Source organism: Amphiura filiformis, chromosome 6 (genome assembly GCF_039555335.1).
Source record: "Amphiura filiformis chromosome 6, Afil_fr2py, whole genome shotgun sequence".
Lineage (NCBI taxonomy): Eukaryota > Metazoa > Echinodermata > Ophiuroidea > Amphilepidida > Amphiuridae > Amphiura > Amphiura filiformis.
Genome location: NC_092633.1, coordinates 43,705,144 through 43,719,733, shown reverse-complemented (window position 1 = coordinate 43,719,733; position 14,590 = coordinate 43,705,144). Strand labels below are relative to the sequence as shown.

Below are 14,590 nucleotides of genomic sequence, written 5' to 3'. Positions count from 1 at the left end.
CACTTATTCACACATTGCTATCTACTGAAGATAACACCCTTATTCACATATTGCTATCTACTGAAGATAACACAGTTATTTATATATTGCTATCTACCGAAGATAACACAATTATTCACACAATACGAATTCACTTATTGTAATGATGAGTTTAAACTTTCCATTATAGTGGTCGATATGGGCTGCATTCTCGATTGCAGAATGATGAAAACTTGGGAATAACTTAAACGGAAAGACAGGGAGATATAAGAATGAGGAATAATGAGCGGAAAGTGGAATGCCTAAAACTAAATTAAACAAGATGAGACCAGAATTACGATTTTGAAATTTATTGTGATTTTACATGGTCAGAACACAAGGAGCAAAATAATAATTACTGAACCTTACCTAAGTTATAATGGGCTATTCCAGAAATTGATGGCACCCCCCCCCCCCCTAAAAAAAAGACATGTAAGTTTGTACCGTAAATTTCTGGGAATTCCCGGACCAACATTTTATCCACAAAATTGTGGGAATTCCCATTTTGACAATAATAATGCTTAAGCAATAAAATATACGTCACTTATACGTTGAACAGGGATCGATTGGCGCGAGGTTCATATTGGTGCGTATGCACCAAATATGTATCTTATAAGAAATTGTAATTGCGTACAAGCATGAGGGACGCACTCAATAATAATGGTAATATGAGGTTATGATATAATAATAATAATAATTTTAAAAAGATACAGTACAGTTGATGCATTGATACCATTATATAAATATATGAAACAAATAAATGTTATAATCCAATTTAAAGTAGAATATGATAGTCTTACCCATTGTTATAACGTATGTCAAATTCTCAGTCGTGAGAACATTTCAAGGAATAAAGCATGTCACAGAACTAAAACGCACCTCCTGTGATAATATTATATAGACCCTTTTCCCTACTTCCCATCATGCACTATTCCAGGGGCTATTTCCGCCGCATTCTGCTTTTCGAGTGTCGCAAAACGCATCATCTCCCCGGAGGTGTATGTGTTCTGTTCATTACATTCCAGTGGCGTAGATTTCTTTTTGACATTGGGAGGATGGGGTTGGAAAAAATGTCTTGAAGTACAGTGAATCCAGCACCTTCGTGGCGACTAAAGAATAAGTTTATAGTACAAATGCGCGGTTGTTCCCTACAATCGATGGCTTTTACGATAATCCACTTATATGGAATCAGTATTATATTATATATGGCCATTAAGGCAAAAATATTTGCAAAGATCATCAGATGCACACGATCTATGAGGTTGATGTACTAGATCATACCCCTGGAATAGTGCATGATGGGAAGAAGGGGAAAAGGTCTATTGATAGTACAGCATGAGTCAGTGCATGTGAACCAGTTCCTAATGATCAAGCGATGTCGATGCAGTAAGACTATCAGTAGTACTTGTAAACAGAGAGGCTCCGTTCAAAGACTTGGCCGAGCGATTCACACGAGATCGAATCGTGTTCATAATGACTTCCATCTGGGCATTATCTCGGTCGTAGATGGTGTTCATCTCAAATTCTATCTGTCCCACCTTTTCATAGTCGTTTGAGTTTGGCGGGTCAGTGATATCCTCAGTTGAGGGTGACAATTTCTCTTGGACTTTTTGACTGAGTCTCTCCGTTGACACAAGCATGAAGCCACGCCACCCTTCGTTCTGTGTGTGAGAAATATGAATATAATGATACAACAGTGTATAATACCGAATTTATTAATTCGTTTTACACATTAGGATTGCTATCTACTGAAGATAACACAGTTATTCATATATTGCTATCTACCGAAGATAACACAATTATTCACACAATACGAATTCACTTATTGTAATGATGAGTTTTAAACTTTCCATTATAGTGGTCGATATGGGCTGCATTCTCGATTGCAGAATGATGAAAACTTGGGAATAACTTAAACGGAAAGACAGGGAGATATAAGAATGAGGAATAATGAGCGGGAAAGTGGAATGCCTAAAACTAAATTAAACAAGATGAGACCAGAATTACGATTTTGAAATTTATTGTGATTTTACATGGTCAGAACACAAGGAGCAAAATAATAATTACTGAACCTTACCTAAGTTATAATGGGCTATTCCAGAAATTGATGGCACCCCCCCCCTAAAAAAAGACATGTAAGTTTGTACCGTAAATTTCTGGGAATTCCCAGACCAACATTTTATCCACAAAATTGTGGGAATTCCCATTTTGACAATAATAATGCTTAAGCAATAAAATATACGTCACTTATACGTTGAACAGGGATCGATTGGCGCGAGGTTCATATTGGTGCGTATGCACCAAATATGTATCTTATAAGAAATTGTAATTGCGTACAAGCATGAGGGACGCACTCAATAATAATGGTAATGAGGTTATGATATAATAATAATAATAATTTTAAAAAGATACAGTTGATGCATTGATACCATTATATAAATATATGAAACAAATAAATGTTATAATCCAATTTAAAGTAGAATATGATAGTCTTACCCATTGTTATAACGTATGTCAAATTCTCAGTCGTGAGAACATTTCAAGGAATAAAGCATGTCACAGAACTAAAACGCACCTCCTGTGATAATATTATATAGACCCTTTTCCCTACTTCCCATCATGCACTATTCCAGGGGCTATTTCCGCCGCATTCTGCCTTTCGAGTGTCGCAAAACGCATCATCTCCCCGGAGGTGTATGTGTTCTGTTCATTACATTCCAGTGGCGTAGATTTCTTTTTGACATTGGGAGGATGGGGTTGGAAAAAATGTCTTGAAGTACAGTGAATCCAGCACCTTCGTGGCGACTAAAGAATAAAATTCATTGATGCTAGCACTGGTAGCATCCATTACTGCTTGTAGACAGGAAAACTGGAAAGGTGACCTCAACGCTGTGAGTGGTCTTCCTGCACTTTTGAATGGGGCAGCAGTACGCGTGGCCCAATTTTTACACCAAATTGTTTGATTTTTTCCAAGTTTATAAAAGCATAACAGGACTTTCCGTCGATGAATTTTTTTGCCGTCGGGAAATATTTTTTTATTAAGTCTTTCATAACATATTATTATTAAAAGGGCAGAGACCTCTGCTATATGATAAACTAGCTAGGTAAGTTTTGAGTAACTTTCATGAAAATTATCAAAAAAGTGCCTTTTTTTAAATTTTTTATGTCAAGCATATCTAGGCTGATGAAACAATCCGGCGTTACCCTGATCGGAACCGAATATCTTTTGTGTTTGTATGGTCCATCAACTGTCACTTGGTAGTCTTGTAACATGTCTAATGGCGTTGCCCATGGCCACTTGATGAATTGTTTGAAACCAGCATTAGGGTTGTGCAACTTCGAACAGGAACATGAAAAATTTCCGCGGATTTATATCACGGAAACACAAACATTTTCAAGGCGTCTTGAAATGTCCGTTTTTATCGAAAATGGTCCGTGGATGTAACACTATTACTAGTATTTAAACGCGATCTGTCGTGTAGTAGCATTTCCGCAATGGATTTTCAATGTGACGTTTGCTTGGTGTGAAGTCTAACTTTTTCCTTATAGGGGCTGTCAATTTCTTCGGAAAGAGGGGTGGTCCAAATATGTTAGGATTATGATTATAAAAAGAAACAGGGGTCATGAGCATAGCAAAGGGTCTGTGACTAAATTGCAGTTATACAGCCGAGACAGTCAAAATTTCGCGCGCTACTCGCATTTCTTTCTAAACTAGGGAGCTTACATACTTGATTCTCGCTGATCGTATTCTCCCGGCCGACAGCGCAAAGCCTAAACCGATCGACCACCCCACCCTCAAATTGTGAGATGTTCATTATTGCCCTATATCTCAACTCAAATGTCAGGAACGTTCTTGAAATACTTCGGAACTCTATCTAGTCAATTGTTTTGTAGACTAATATATAATAAACAGTGGTGGCACCAGGAATTTTTTCGGGGGGCATTGGGGGGGAAAAGTTAATTTCGGGGGGGCAAAATGGACACATTTTGCGCAAAATTGCCACAAAAAGTAGAAATTTACGGTTTTTGAGGGTTGCCTCAAAAGTGGGGGCAAACTGGGGTAAAGAAAAATATTGCGGGTAAATGCCCCCTTGCCACCCGTAGCGCCGCCACTGCTAATAAAACGCATGCTACCTGAAGCAAAATTCTTACGTTTTCCAGTAGTATGTTTTCTTCGCTTACTCCACCGTGAAGTATTCTTCTTCCGTGGAGATAATCAAGCGCTTGTCTGATGTCACGTTCAATGGCATCTATGTCTTCAGGACTAAAAGTCAACTTTGACCTCATCACATTCGATAATGTATACGATCGGTATCGGGTCTGATCACTTGGTTGAAGGACCACGACAAGTTGGTTGGCAAAGGGTACAACATCTGTAATGGTGAAGCAAAAGTAATACGTAGTATGGTATAAGCAACATTAACGGAATTAAGTCCAAACTAGGATGTAAAAAAGATTTAGCGACCTTGTGTTCAGTACATTTTAAGGCATTTTTAAGTTTTGCTGATTATGTTGTTTTTGATGAAAAATAAATGAACTTCTTTGATTGAATACACTACCAAACATATTAGGCGTTTTATTTGCCGTTCAAATCATCTGAAACCTGCCTAATGTTAGAAATGGTGGACACGGTTCCTGGAATACACTACCGTAACCGCAACCTAGCCTGAGTCCCTCGGCCCCGATCTCGAAACTAGTATACAAGGCTGAACAAAATGGCCGTTTCACCTGCAAGCACAACCCGATGACCGTGCGTAAGCAGTTGAAGGACTGGTGGATCAAGTCTAACCGCAACCGCACAGCTCCACTCTATCTACTTGCGCAAAACCATGTTTACTTTTGTTCTCCCGATGACTTTTCAATGTCAGATGTTACCACTCACGGACTTTGTCAGACAAAAACTTTAACACTTCAGGGGCCCGTTTCACGAAAAACGTAATGACATGTATGATCTATGTTACGTATTTCATGCAAGGCATGACCAAGATCAACGTAAGATCAATCTTAAGCATATGACGTCTTTGTGAGGTGGACTCTACATGTGTAATCCAACGCAAATATCCGATTCTCAAGAAGCCTATATCGGCTAGATCATGTAGATATAACAAGAGCAGAAGTTTGCTTTTGTTTGTTTTGTTCATTGTTTTCAGGAGTTTCTAACACTTACGCTCAATCTGCACTACAGACAATATCTACGATTATCTAGATTCAAAACATTTTGGAAAATGAGTTATTTGTACGTTTCATTTCACAATGACAGAGGCCTAATTATGTACGTACCCAATGAATTGAATGCTGGTGTTTTTTTGGATTTCTGATCATCCAATTTCTTATCATGAAACTTCTTCATCTCCCGCGTAGCAATAGTATACAGATACGGATTCAAAGCGGAATTGAGTGGTAAAACAAACACAGCAATCCAAACATACGCCGTGTTAGATAATGTCACCCATCCCGTCAATGACAGGAAGCCCATAATGATGATCGGCATCCAGCAACAAAAGTCCGTGAAAATTAGAAGACCCATGCGCAGTGCTAACTGAATTTCCTCCACTCGATTTTCATTAACCCCAAGTCCTTTACTAGATCTCTTCCGGGATTTCTTCACTGTTACAAAAATTGTAATGTAACAGAGAGCGACTACGACAAAAGCTGCTAAGTTGAGGCAAAGAAATAACGCGACTGAATACTCCCAGCCTGCCGGACGGTATTTGGTAAGTGGTAGCGCAAGACAGACGGGTGACCGTCCGTAAAATTGAAGTTCATCTTTGAAATATTCAATCGGAAAGAGAGGCAGGATACTGAAAACAAACGCAAGTCCCCATGCAAAAATGGCTGCAATCCGGGCACTTGAAGGCCTTAATGCCACGTGACTGAGAGGGAAAACGATACAGAATAATCGATCTATGCTTATGATTGTTATGAAGAACACTGACGCTTCGGTGGATAAAACTGATAAAAATCCTGCAAATTTACAAAGTCCACTTGTTTGCCATGATTCAGCATTGAAGGCGTATGTACCGCGATAGAAAGTATCTGCAGAAGCGATGATCAGCATATATATTCCCATCATGCCATCCGATATCGCAAGGTTTGTTATCAATACCGACTGAACTAGATATCGATCACGACGACGTACTCCTGAGTGATGGTGATTAGCCTGTTTGCCCGCCCCAGGATATGCCCTCCAAATGATTACGAAGATATTACCAAGCAACGCACTGAAACCAATGATCCACGTAAGACCTGATAAGAAATTGTATCGTAACAGATCATCGCAGGAAGAAAACAGGTCAGGTTCAGGCAAACAATCGACACTTAGTTGGTAACTGTTAGCAAGACAGCAGAAGAAATACTGATCCGAATATCTGTGGAAGAAACAGATATCGTGTGAGTTACATAAACAAATAACTGGTGGCGTGGCAATGGAGCAGCGACTCCTTGTGGAGCATCTTGCACCCTCTTGTCCCCCTGTGGGATGCTGACCGCCAGAGTTTGTTCAACTTATAAGCCTTTCTTGACAATTTTAGAAATTATTTGACCCTCTTCCTTCAATTTGATCCCCAGTCCCACCCCCCCCCCCTTTTGCAATTTGAAAAACATTCAAGCCACTGTATGAAACAATTCTTCCAGTGTGTGTGGTTGGCAAAAGTAAGTTGGTCGAGTAAATTTGGCGCAAACGATTCTTTCAAAGCAATACAAAACGGTTGTTTCATTAGGCAATAGAACCAAATTAGTTTCGATCTTTCGATCGGCCATCGATGTTTGGTCGATCCTTGTTATTTATGAAGCATCAATTAGTCATTATTGTTAGTTCTGATAACATGTAATTTTTGCACGTAATATATTGAACAATAAAAATTTGCCACCAATTCAGATTAATTACGTGATAGTAAATTTCCGCGGTCAATACGACAAGTAGATTAATTGAGCTATCGTCAATGCACAGTGCTCCAGGCGCACTTTAACTATGTTAAGGGTTAGGGTGGAGATTCGGGTAGCGCTGTCAACGCACAGTGCTTCTAGGCACACTTTAACTATGTTAAAGGTTATGGTGGGGATTCGGGTAGCGCTGACGATAACTCAGTTTTGCTAGGTCTATATAATGATGTGGTGTGTAGGTATAAAGAGGAAGGTGTTTTTAGTTCTGAGTATTTAGAAACGGAGATAGAAATGGAGAGAAGAAGGCGGGGTCACATTACTTTAGGTTTTAAATTACCCAGAGACGGAATCAGAAATAATGCGATAGTCTATGTGGGGGACTAATGATTCGGCACAAAGGCTGTTTGGCTGGGTTGTTTGTTGCAGTTCCTTCCGCCTAATTCCATAGTCTGGATAATGAGAGCTAGTCAAGGAAGTAAACCGTCCAGTCTTACTGTCTTAAACATTGGCGCTGTCGGAATTTAAACCCATGACTTTAAAATACTTACAGAGTTTCTAGTTGTTGAAAGTCTGTCTGTCCATCACGCTGATCATTGGGGCCTCCTCCGCCGGGGGCACCGGGGCTACCAGGTTGCGACTGTGTTAATTTATCCAAATTGCTTTCACGTATGTCTATTTCAGTATCACGGATATCTCTGCAAAGTCATGACGAAAATAGTGACAGTGTTTTTTTTTTTTTATTTTTTGATTAGGCGTCTTTTAAGACCGAAGATCGATCAAAAAACTTAGGCTGTAAAGCTGTTGATGCTGCAATAGACTTGATATATACCTTCCATGAGAATGAAATTAACTGTTTTAAAATAACTATGACAGCTTAGTCCTTAATACCGTTATTTGTAGCAGCTTATACTAAGCCGTGTGGGAGAGCGTGGCGCAATGATTAGGGTACTTGCCTTTAGTGCATGAGGTCCCGGGTTCAATTCCCGGCGGTGGCGATTTGCTGGGATATTGACTTGGAAAAATAAAAGTCTGAAATTAATTGGCAACTTCTACAGATTAAATTCAGACTTCCGCTCTCCCCATGGTTCATTTAGAATTGGGTAAATGAATCATGAAAGTACTCCGTCCTTCGGAGGTGACGTTAAGCCGTCGGTCCCGTGTGCAGAGAGCCATATACCTGTCATGTATTTCACAGCCAGTTTCGAAAAGAGTAGGGTGTTAACCCGTGACTGTTCCCTACCCGTCCCGGTGTTCAAATGGACCCCAATGGAAATAAGCTTCAATAGAGGCTTTATTGGGTTATCCAGGGTTGTCAAAAACCCGAACAAATCAAATAGTCATATGATTTATTGCTATGCGATCAGATATCGCCTTCATACGTTGTGTTTGAGTTTCAGATTCGTGTTAGAATAATTATGTTCAGATTTGGGTAATAAGATGCGCATTTATTGCATATTAATCTAAAATGTAAACTTACATGAATCGTATTTGGGTTAGAGCTAGAAGTTCTTCTAGATGAATAGTATAGAGCGGGTTGCCACTTAAATCTCTGAAAAGAAGAATATTCACTTCCATCAGTGTTTCACTCGTAGTACGAATCCAATAGAATAATATGATTTACAGCTTCGGTACATTAATAACAACAAATTTTCAAAAGGAAGGATGTGGGTCAGTCAGTACATATGACCAGTGGCGGCCTAGGAATTTTTTAGGGGGTGGGGCATTACCGGGCATTGAGGGGAGGGCAAAGTGAATTTCAGGGGGGGCAAAATCGACAAATTTTGCCCGAAATTGCCGCAAAAAATGGACATTTACGTAATTTTGGGGGTTTTGCCTCAAAAGTGGGGGAAACTGGGGGAAAGAAAAATATTGGGGGATGCCCCATTGCCCCCCCCCCCCGTAGCGCCGCCACTGCATATGACCAGTGCATACGTTACCATATACCATTCAAAGTAAACATATAATATATAACTGAGAGTAAGTCATTATAGATTATAGAAGCCATATTTTGCTGAAACCCCTGACCGTGCTTGTTTTGTGGTCAAAGAAAGGTAATTCCCCATGTTATTCATGACCCAAAGTTCACAAGGAATACTGATACCTCATTGGTTACGACATAAGTCCGGATTACAAGCTGAAATATTTTTTGAATACCAACATTATAGATTTTAATACTGCGTGAATCAAAATCATCATGCGGACTTACATATATTCAAGATGGTCAAGTCCTTTAAGGCTGCCTTGTTCCAGGTACTGAATGTTGTTGTCCGATAAAATTCTTTACAGTTAAGGATAAAAATATGTATTATTAAAATGCATTAAATTAAGAATATTCTGCAGTACATTTTTACTACTCGTGCTTCCAGAAAAATATAGCACTATTGAAAAAAGTATTTCTAGTGGTAAGTGTTAGCTTTCGTTCGGGAACATTCGGATTTTGACAAAAACCAATCACAGATGCCGTATTTTCCACTTGTCACCAGCTAGAAGCTCACATAGCTCTTATGATGCTATGCACTCAACCGTGTAGTGTAAACACAGACTATGTAGAGACAAGGCATTGTTAGGCTAACTGTACTTGCACACTATTTGTGTGCTCAGATGTATCAAGATGGAAACGGGATAGATGCGTTTATAAGAGAACGTTTTGTAGCCAAACCTTTCGATATGTTACTCTGAAGTGATAAACATGATCTAGGTTAATGTTAAAGAGTCATATTAAAGTACTTGCTTACAATTTTCGGAGGTTTCCATTGTTGATAAATTCATCAGGTAAAAGTATATTAATTCCATTCATTGCTAAATTCCTGGAAAAAATTAATACAATATCAAAAGGACTCATCAAGCATGCTTATATTGTTTCAAGTGTGAACTTCTAAGATAGAAGACGACCATATTGTAGCATTTTCCATAAGAAATAGAATTGTACTTGTTTGCCATAAAAGTTAGTTTTTACTGCCAGATATATCCTCTTTTTTAATCCGAACCGATGAGAAAAAAAATCGCTATTTATTACCAAGTGCATTTCGGAGAAAAATGAGTTTGAAAAATGCCGATTTGTAATAGGGTTGTGCTGTTGTATTTTCACACTAGTTTTGAAATCACTGTATGAAAACTGTCAATTCCGTTTGTACTGTTTTTACTTGGATTTCTACGGTAAAAACGATTCCAAAGTCATACTTAGGACACGGACATGGTGAGGAATAATGTCAAGAAACTCACAGATGATACGGGTATGGTGAGGAATTATGTCAAGCAACTCACAGAGGATACGGGCATTGTGAGAAATTATGTCAAGCAACTCACAGAAGACATGGGCATAGTGAGGAATGTCAAGCAACTCAAAGAGGATACGGGCATATGAAAAATAATGTCGAGCAACTCACAGAGGATACCGTCATGGCAAGGAATTTTGTCAAGCAACTCAAAGAGGATACGGACATGGTGAGGAATTATGTCAAGCAACTCACAGAGGATGCGGGTATGGTGAGGAATTATGTCCAGCAACTCACAGAGGATGCGGGCATGGTGAGGAATTATGTCAAGCAACTCACAGAGGATACGGGCCTGGTGAGGAATTATGTCAAGCAACTCACAGAGGATGCGGGCATGGTGAGGAATTGTGTCAAGCAACTCACAGAGGATATGGACATGGTGAGGAATTATGTCAAGCATCTCACAGAGGATGCGGACATGGTGAGAAATTATGTCAAGCAACTCACAGAGGATACGGACATGGTGAGGAATTATGTCAAGCAACTCACAGAGGATACCGACTGGTGAGGAATTATGTCTTACAACTCACAGAGGATGCGGACATGGTGAGGAATTATGTCAAGCAACTCACAGAGGATGCGGGCATGGTGAGGAATTATGTCAAGCAACTCACAGAGGATATGGACATGGTGAGGAATTATGTCAAGCATCTCACAGAGGATGCGGACATGGTGAGAAATTATGTCAAGCAACTCACAGAGGATACGGACATGGTGAGGAATTATGTCAAGCAACTCACAGAGGATACGGACTGGTGAGGAATTATGTCAAGCAACTCACAGAGGACACGGACATGGTGAGAAATTATGTCAAGCAACTCACAGAGAATACGGGTATGGCGAGGAATTATGTCAAGCAACTCACAGAGGATACGGGCATGGTGAGAAATTATGTCAAGCAACTCACAGAGGATACGGACATGGTGAGGAATTATGTCAAGCAACTCACAGAGGATACGGGCATGGTGAGAAATTATGTCAAGCAACTCACAGAGGATACGGACATGGTGAGGAATTATGTCAAGCAACTCACAGAGAATACGGGTATGGCGAGGAATTATGTCAAGCAACTCACAGAGGATATGGGCATGGTGAGGAATTATGTCAAGCAACTCACAGAGAATACGGGTATGGCGAGGAATTATGTCAAGCAACTCACAGAGGATACGGGCATGGTGAGGAATTATGTCAAGCAACTCACAGAGGATACGGACATGGTGAGGAATTATGTCAAGCAACTCACAGAGGATACGGGCATGGTGAGAAATTATGTCAAGCAACTCACAGAGGATACGGACATGGTGAGGAATTATGTCAAGCAACTCACAGAGGATACGGGCATGGTGAGGAATTATGTCAAGCAACTCACAGAGGATGCGGGTATGGTGAGGAATTATGTCACGTAACTCACATAGGATACGGGCATGGGGAAGGATTATGTCAAGCAACTTACATGGACATGGTGAGGACTTACAATTGACCTTTTCAGTAAATCCCATAATTCTTTGCAGTTAGACCTGAGATGTCATCATTTGACGTCACACCAATGCGCACATCGTTTAGCGATCATCGTTACTACATGTACGATGATCGCTAAACGATGTGCGTGACATCAATCCGGAATTAGGGGATTTACCGAAAAGGACAATTATTAAAAGACATTTTACTTACAAGTGAATAAGTTGTCTAAGATCACCAACGTCCATAAATAATATATCACGTATTGTAATATCGGCGTCAGCTGTGGTCGACACGCCTCTATTTGTCAAATCGCTGAGTAAAAATAAAGGAAGATAAGGAGAATGATAATGCTAATAATTTCAAAAACCTCAAATCTTAATACTAATTATGGCGTGTCCGTCCGTCCTCTCTCCGCGCGCTATCGCGTGCGCGTGGCTCGCTAACGCGTGCGTATAACGCGAGCTCGCGGTGCGTATCGCGTGCGCGCGGTGCACTATCGCGTAGTGCGCGCATCGGAAAGCATTACAGTGACTAACAGGTGCATCTCATCGGACCTATAGGCCTATTTTAAATCATCAGTTATGGTAAGGCCTATGTAACCCGTTTGCATTCACATTTCTCCCGATTGAATTGACGGCCTACATCCAGACACTACTAGAATTTCGTTTGGGTCCTCCGATGTGCAGGGCGAACGATGGGTTTTCAGATTATGGGTCCCGAAGTAAGCGTCACAGCTACAAAACAGAGTTGATAGTTGTGTCTTAATCATTGAGAGACGTATATCGTAGTAGTTTGAAAGGTCAGTACAAGTATTATGGGTAACGGGTGTTGGGTAATTAGAGATAGGCCTATCACGAGAACCGCCCAACCCGAGAACCGCGAAATCTATATTTCTGAGTTATTGTTTTTATAAATTTTTATATATTACGCTATTAGCTGTGCATAATTATTTCATTCGATTACACGTGGTAGCACAGTAGAAACCTATGTATTTCTGAGTGAGTTTTCATTTTGCTTGTGTGAATTAGTTTCAAAGTTTCAAATAACTATGTATGGAACCTTTCTAATAAATATATCTTATCCAAAGTCGTCATTAAAGCCATATTATAACATGCGCCGCCACCACAGCCACCACCACCACCACAACCACCACCACCACAACAGCACAATATTGTTCAAAATTCTGTTTTTACATGATTATATTGTACTTTATTAAACTTGCTTTACCTGAGTTGTTCGGCTCAAAATTAAAAAGGGACATATCTGATATTCTATTACCTCCACGACCCATTATTCAAAATCACGCACTGTGATTGGTTGAAACGCATCACGTGAGAGCCCATTATTCTGCAATAATGGGTCGAGCGCCGTAACACATTCTACGCACAGCATCACGCTTGGTTACGCGTGCAATATTTTCGCGATACGCGCTGTCACTTACGCGTACGCGCTCCACCTTGAAGTAAACAACTTAAAATATTTGTGCCAAAAAATGATATTTTCTCTTTAAATTGCACTATTTTCTGGTAATAGAATATAAATAAAGGGTGCAGCATTATCCTTTACACGCAAATAATCTCGGCAGTAAAACGTTTAAATAATGGGTTCGGCTGCGCCTCACCCATTATTTACGTTTTACTGCCTCGGACACATTATTTGGGTGTAAAGGATAAAGCATTACCCTTTATTTCTTAATTCTATTACTCTTACGACCCATTATTCAAAATCGCGCACTGTGATTTGTTAAAACACGTCACGTGAGAGCCCATTATTCTGCAATTCTGGGTCAAGCGCCGTAACACATTCTAAACACAGCATTACGCTTGGTTACGCGTGCAATATTTCCGCGATACGCGCTGTCACTTACGCGTTCGCGCTCCACCTTGTAGTAAAAACTTAAAATATTTGTACCAAAAAATGATATTTTCTCTTTAAATTCTCTTTAAATCGCACTATTTACTGGTAATAGAATAGAAATAATGGGTGCAGCATTATCCTTTACACGCAAATAATGTGTCCTCGGCAGTGTAAAGGATAAGGCTGCACCCTTTATTTCTTAAATAAAAGATAACATTTTATGGCAAAGATATACTAATCTATTTTGTATGGAAATGTTATAATATCATGAATATGGCTTTAATGCATTGGATTTTGTGTAAGCCACCGTCGTTACCACCGTCACCGGTGCCACCGCCACCACCACCACCACCACCACAACCACCACCACCACCAACAACAACAACAACCACAACAGCACAACAACGTCACCAACAACAATGTAATCACACCCCTCAGCACCACAGGTTCGGTTTCTATATGACTTACAGTTGTCTTACGTCTTTGGCAATACTCAGAGCATGTGTCCTTGACCAGGAACTTCCATCACAAATGTAACTTAATCCATTACAGATGCATGCATCTGGACATTCATAACCTTAACAATAGATCAAACAACATTCAGATAATTTTGTTTAACACAAAAAGTTGTTTCGTATTTTCTTACGTTCATTGAGTGATTTTTTTATTAATGTTGTTGTACTTTTTGTTCTTTGTTTATTTTATTCTCCCTTTGATGGGCTTTGTGCACAGATCACTGGTATCTGACCAAGCCCTTGTTGCGGGCTAATCTGTTGTTGCCGTTATACTAATATGAATCTTAACTATGAAACCTAGGCATACATACCGCAGAAGCGTTCATCATCTTCTAGGGGACAATCATTAATGCCATCGCAGAGCTGTTCAAATGTTACACATATGGCTCTTTCTGCTGTCACACTGTGGCATCGATAATGTCCAGGGCATTCAAATATATCTGTAATAATAAGAGGCGGATTCAAACAAAATTTATGATTTTTTTTAAAAACTATATAGATATATTGATATCGTTTTTCTGTTTTCAAATTTAGCATGTTAGCACCAATAGTATTCATGTTAATGTTAAACAAATATGATAG

At 39.7% G+C, this 14,590-nt stretch overlaps 1 protein-coding gene across 1 annotated transcript; it reads right to left on the bottom strand.

Annotated features, from left to right (window-relative positions):
- Positions 1-313: 313 nt before the first annotated feature.
- LOC140154093 (lutropin-choriogonadotropic hormone receptor-like) lies at positions 314-14,566 on the bottom strand. The gene is made up of 10 exons (XM_072176701.1): positions 14,320-14,566; positions 13,962-14,070; positions 11,847-11,948; positions 9,636-9,707; positions 9,107-9,178; positions 8,378-8,449; positions 7,449-7,595; positions 5,299-6,386; positions 4,171-4,391; positions 314-1,679 (listed from the first exon to the last, which is right to left on the bottom strand). The coding sequence occupies exons 1-10, from the start codon at positions 14,564-14,566 to the stop codon at positions 1,380-1,382; spliced, it is 2,430 nt and encodes an 809-aa protein (XP_072032802.1). The 3' UTR covers positions 314-1,379.
- Between the last annotated feature and the right edge of the window lie 24 nt (positions 14,567-14,590).

What these genes read in the sequence shown, in the direction of transcription:
- LOC140154093 (XM_072176701.1), bottom strand. Translation starts at nt 14,566, where the DNA reads ATGAATACTATTGGTGCTAACATGCTAAATTTGAAAACAGAAAAACGA. An exon ending in CTTGACCATCTTGAATATAT is followed by an intron (nt 8,450 to 9,106) that starts GTAAGTCCGCAT and finishes TCTTCTTTTCAG; the next exon opens with AGATTTAAGTGGCAACCCGC. An exon ending in ACCAGCATTCAATTCATTGG is followed by an intron (nt 4,392 to 5,298) that starts GTACGTACATAA and finishes TCACCATTACAG; the next exon opens with ATGTTGTACCCTTTGCCAAC.